The 3493-nt window shown below is 42.3% G+C and overlaps 1 protein-coding gene across 1 annotated transcript; it reads right to left on the bottom strand.

Annotated features, from left to right (window-relative positions):
* Positions 1–2996, bottom strand: LOC109713469 (UDP-glucose 6-dehydrogenase 4-like). The gene is made up of 2 exons (XM_020237570.1): positions 2822–2996; positions 1–1807 (listed from the first exon to the last, which is right to left on the bottom strand). The coding sequence occupies exon 2, from the start codon at positions 1787–1789 to the stop codon at positions 347–349; it is 1443 nt and encodes a 480-aa protein (XP_020093159.1). The 5' UTR covers positions 1790–1807; positions 2822–2996; the 3' UTR covers positions 1–346.

Genomic DNA, 3493 nt, shown 5'->3' with positions numbered 1-3493 from the left:
TAGAAATAAAGGCGGCACAGATGAATTTAGTATAATCAAATATGAAAGCAACAACAGAAAAGTTATTCTTATACTTATTCTATCTCCGGCAACAACAAAAATATAGGTTTTCTCTTTTAAAAATAACAAAGGACACTTCCTACAAGGTATGATAAGATCATAAGTGGCAAAGACATGGAGATGACTCAGCTGACTCTAAAAGCTACAATTTTGAAAACAAATAGACCATTCAAGGAAAAGTACTAAATCTTTAGCAACAAAAAAAACAACAACAATTATAAGAATCATGAATTTAAACCTTCTACCGAGCCTCCGAATAGAATTACTCTCCTTGAGCAGCTTTGATTTAGGCAACAGCAGGCATGTCCTTGAGCCACTGATCAAGCGGCTTCCCGATCGAGTAAACAATGAACCCAATCTCTCTCAGCTTCTCAGGGTCGATTACGTTGCGCCCGTCGAAGATGAACGCCGGTTTCTGCATGTTCTCGTAGATCTTTGCATAGTCAAGCTTCTTGAACTCATCCCATTCGGTCAAAATGCAGACCCCGTGGGCCCCCTTGGTGGCCTCGTATGCATCCCACGTCACGGTGACCTGCTTCACAGCCGTTGGGCTCATCGGCTGGAGGTGGATCGGGTGGTCCCAGTCGAACTTGTTCATCGCGAGATCACGTTGGATTTGATCCTCGGTCACTTGAGGATCGAAGATGCTAATCTTAGCCTTATCACCCAAAAGCCCCTTGCACACATCGATCGCAGGGGTCTCCCTTGTATCCCCAGTGTCCTTCTTAAAGGCAAATCCGAGAACGGCGATCTTCTTCCCCGCAACTGTGTTGAACATGGAGGACACAACCCGATTCACGAACCGGCTCTTTTGGTAGTCGTTGATCTTGATCACCTGCTTCCAGTAGTTGGCGACCTCCGGCAGGCCGTTGCACTCACAGATGTAGACCAGGTTCAAGATATCCTTCTGGAAGCAGGAGCCACCGAATCCGACGCTAGCATTCAAGAACTTGGGTCCGATGCGGGAGTCCTTCCCCACAGCATAAGACACCTCGGCCACATTGGCGCCTGTGGCCTCGCAGAGTGCTGACATGGCATTGACAGAAGAAATCCTCTGAGCCAGGAAGGCATTTGCAGCGAGTTTAGATAGCTCTGCGGACCACAGGTTAGTGGTTATGATCCGATCCTCGGGGACCCAATTGGCATAGACCTCTTTTAGGGCTTGAACAGCTTTCTGACCTCCAGGGGTCTCCCGCCCACCAATGAGAACACGGTCTGGGTTGAAGAGGTCCTGAATCGCAGTCCCCTCAGCGAGGAACTCAGGGTTGGAGAGGATCTGGAAGTTGATTCCTTTGCTATTGTGGGTCAAGATCTTCTCGATGGCCTCGGCGGTCTTGACCGGGACCGTTGACTTTTCGACCACAATCTTGTCGGACTTGGCCACGTCGGCAATCATGCGGGCGGCGCTCTCCCAGTAGGTGAGGTCAGCAGCCTTTCCGGCGCCGAGTCCGCGGGTCTTGGTCGGGGTGTTGACTGAGACGAAGATAATGTCGGCCTCCGCCACGTGCTTCTCGATATCCGTGCTGAAGAAGAGGTTGCGGCCGCGACACTGCTTCACGACGTCATCGAGGCCCGGCTCGTAGATGGGGAGCTGGTCGCTGTTCCATGCTGAGATGCGAGCAACGGAGATGTCAACAACGACGACCTCGACTGCTGGGCACTTGAGGGCAATCACGGCCATGGTGGGGCCGCCAACATAGCCGGCGCCGAGGCAGCAGATCTTCACCATCTTTTTTTATCTTAAAAGCTGTTTGAATTAATGCCACAAGAAACAGAAAAACAAGCCTAATGAGATAATATCAAAAGATTAATCTTTCTAAGGCACTTTTGAGCAAAAAGTTGGAGGCCTGGACAGCAAAGCAACTCTTTCAAAACCTTATTAACAAACCAAACGGTTCCAACGATCAATTTAAAACTTCCATGATCAAATAAGAAAATCAGAAAAAAAAAACACACAGCATTACTTGCTCGAGTTCTTTTTGGACATTCTAAAACAATATTTGAATCCAGAAGAAGCATGTGAAAGAACCTTAAACAGTAATACAGAACATAATACATAGAAAGACAAATCTTATTCAAAAACAGAATTTTTTTTTCAAAAAAAAATGAGTGGAAAACAAAAAAAAAATGATGAAGCTCAATGGCATTTATGTTTAACTATTAAGGAGCAGGGGCTCAATCTACACCTGAGATTAGCCTCAATGATATTGGTAAGGAATGATGACACAGATCAAATTGAATAAAACAAAACATACAACTCAACCACAAGAACCTGTAAATCTATATAAGATCAACTGAATCCACGATCCCTCACATTGAATCCTTGGATTCATGAGATAGAAAATATAGTCCACAGATCTATGGAAAACGCCTTCAAATATATCAAATTCTAAAGGTAATAGCGCAAATTAGCCAGAACATGAACAGATCTAGTTCCCGGTGCACATTCCCCCTCCTACAAACATTCAGATCTACATTTCCCAGCAAAAAAAAAGACTTTATCTAACCCAAATTTTCCCCAAACGGGTCAAATCCACCTAAACAATGCACAGAAACCTACAGATCTACGAGATCCCAAAGTCAACGTACACAAATCACAAACTCAGATCTGCGAGAGGACCTAAGAAATCGTAGAATCATGAATGATTCACGAATCGAAACAAATTGCACCACTAAAATCACAGATCCAGCATCAAATGACATCACAAAGAGATCGAGACCTCCGCATCATAGATCAGATGAGATCGGATCGGAAATTTACCTCTAGGAGTCGTTCCTCGTCGTCCCTATGTCGTTCTAAACGCGATCCAACGTTTTAGAGAGAGAGAGAGAATGAGAATGAGGGGAGAGGGTGGGGAGGAGGAGCTCTATAAATACTAGTAGAAGCTCAGGGTGTGAGATCTACACACCCCTCGTTCGAGGAACGAACCATACATATATAGAGATGCGAAATTAATACACCAAAAAAAAAAAAAAAAAAAAAAAAAAAAAAAAAAAAAAATAATTTTTCAAAACCAAAAAAAAAAAAAAAAAAAAAAAAAAAGAAAATAATTTTTCAAAACCAAAAAAAAAAAAAGTCAAGGGGTGAAAGGAGAGATTTGAGCTGGCGCGCTCTCACACGGTTTCGAAGAATCTCATTACCTTGGGAACATTTTTTTTATTATTTTTCATGTTTTGGTAAAATTATAAGGAGACCCCCTCATTTGCAGATAATTTGAAATGAAACTTTTTTTTATTCACCGACAAAATATCATAACGTTTAATTTTTACGTAAAAAATATTTTGAATTTATCTGATCTGTAGATAATTTTAAATTTAAACTAGTTTTAATTACTAAGTCTACAAATCCAAATTTTAAAGCAAAAATAGTGGCGCTTATGTATAGTACTTAATTTATTTTTTTTAAGTTACTACCTACACATGTTTTTTTTAT

This window comes from Ananas comosus, linkage group 1 (assembly GCF_001540865.1).
Source record: "Ananas comosus cultivar F153 linkage group 1, ASM154086v1, whole genome shotgun sequence".
In the NCBI taxonomy this organism is placed as follows: Eukaryota; Viridiplantae; Streptophyta; class Magnoliopsida; order Poales; family Bromeliaceae; genus Ananas; species Ananas comosus.
This window is presented reverse-complemented; position numbering and strand designations above follow the sequence as displayed.

Bases quoted from the DNA above. Each gene is read 5' to 3' on its own strand.
- LOC109713469 (XM_020237570.1), bottom strand. From the start codon at position 1,789: ATGGTGAAGATCTGCTGCCTCGGCGCCGGCTATGTTGGCGGCCCCACC.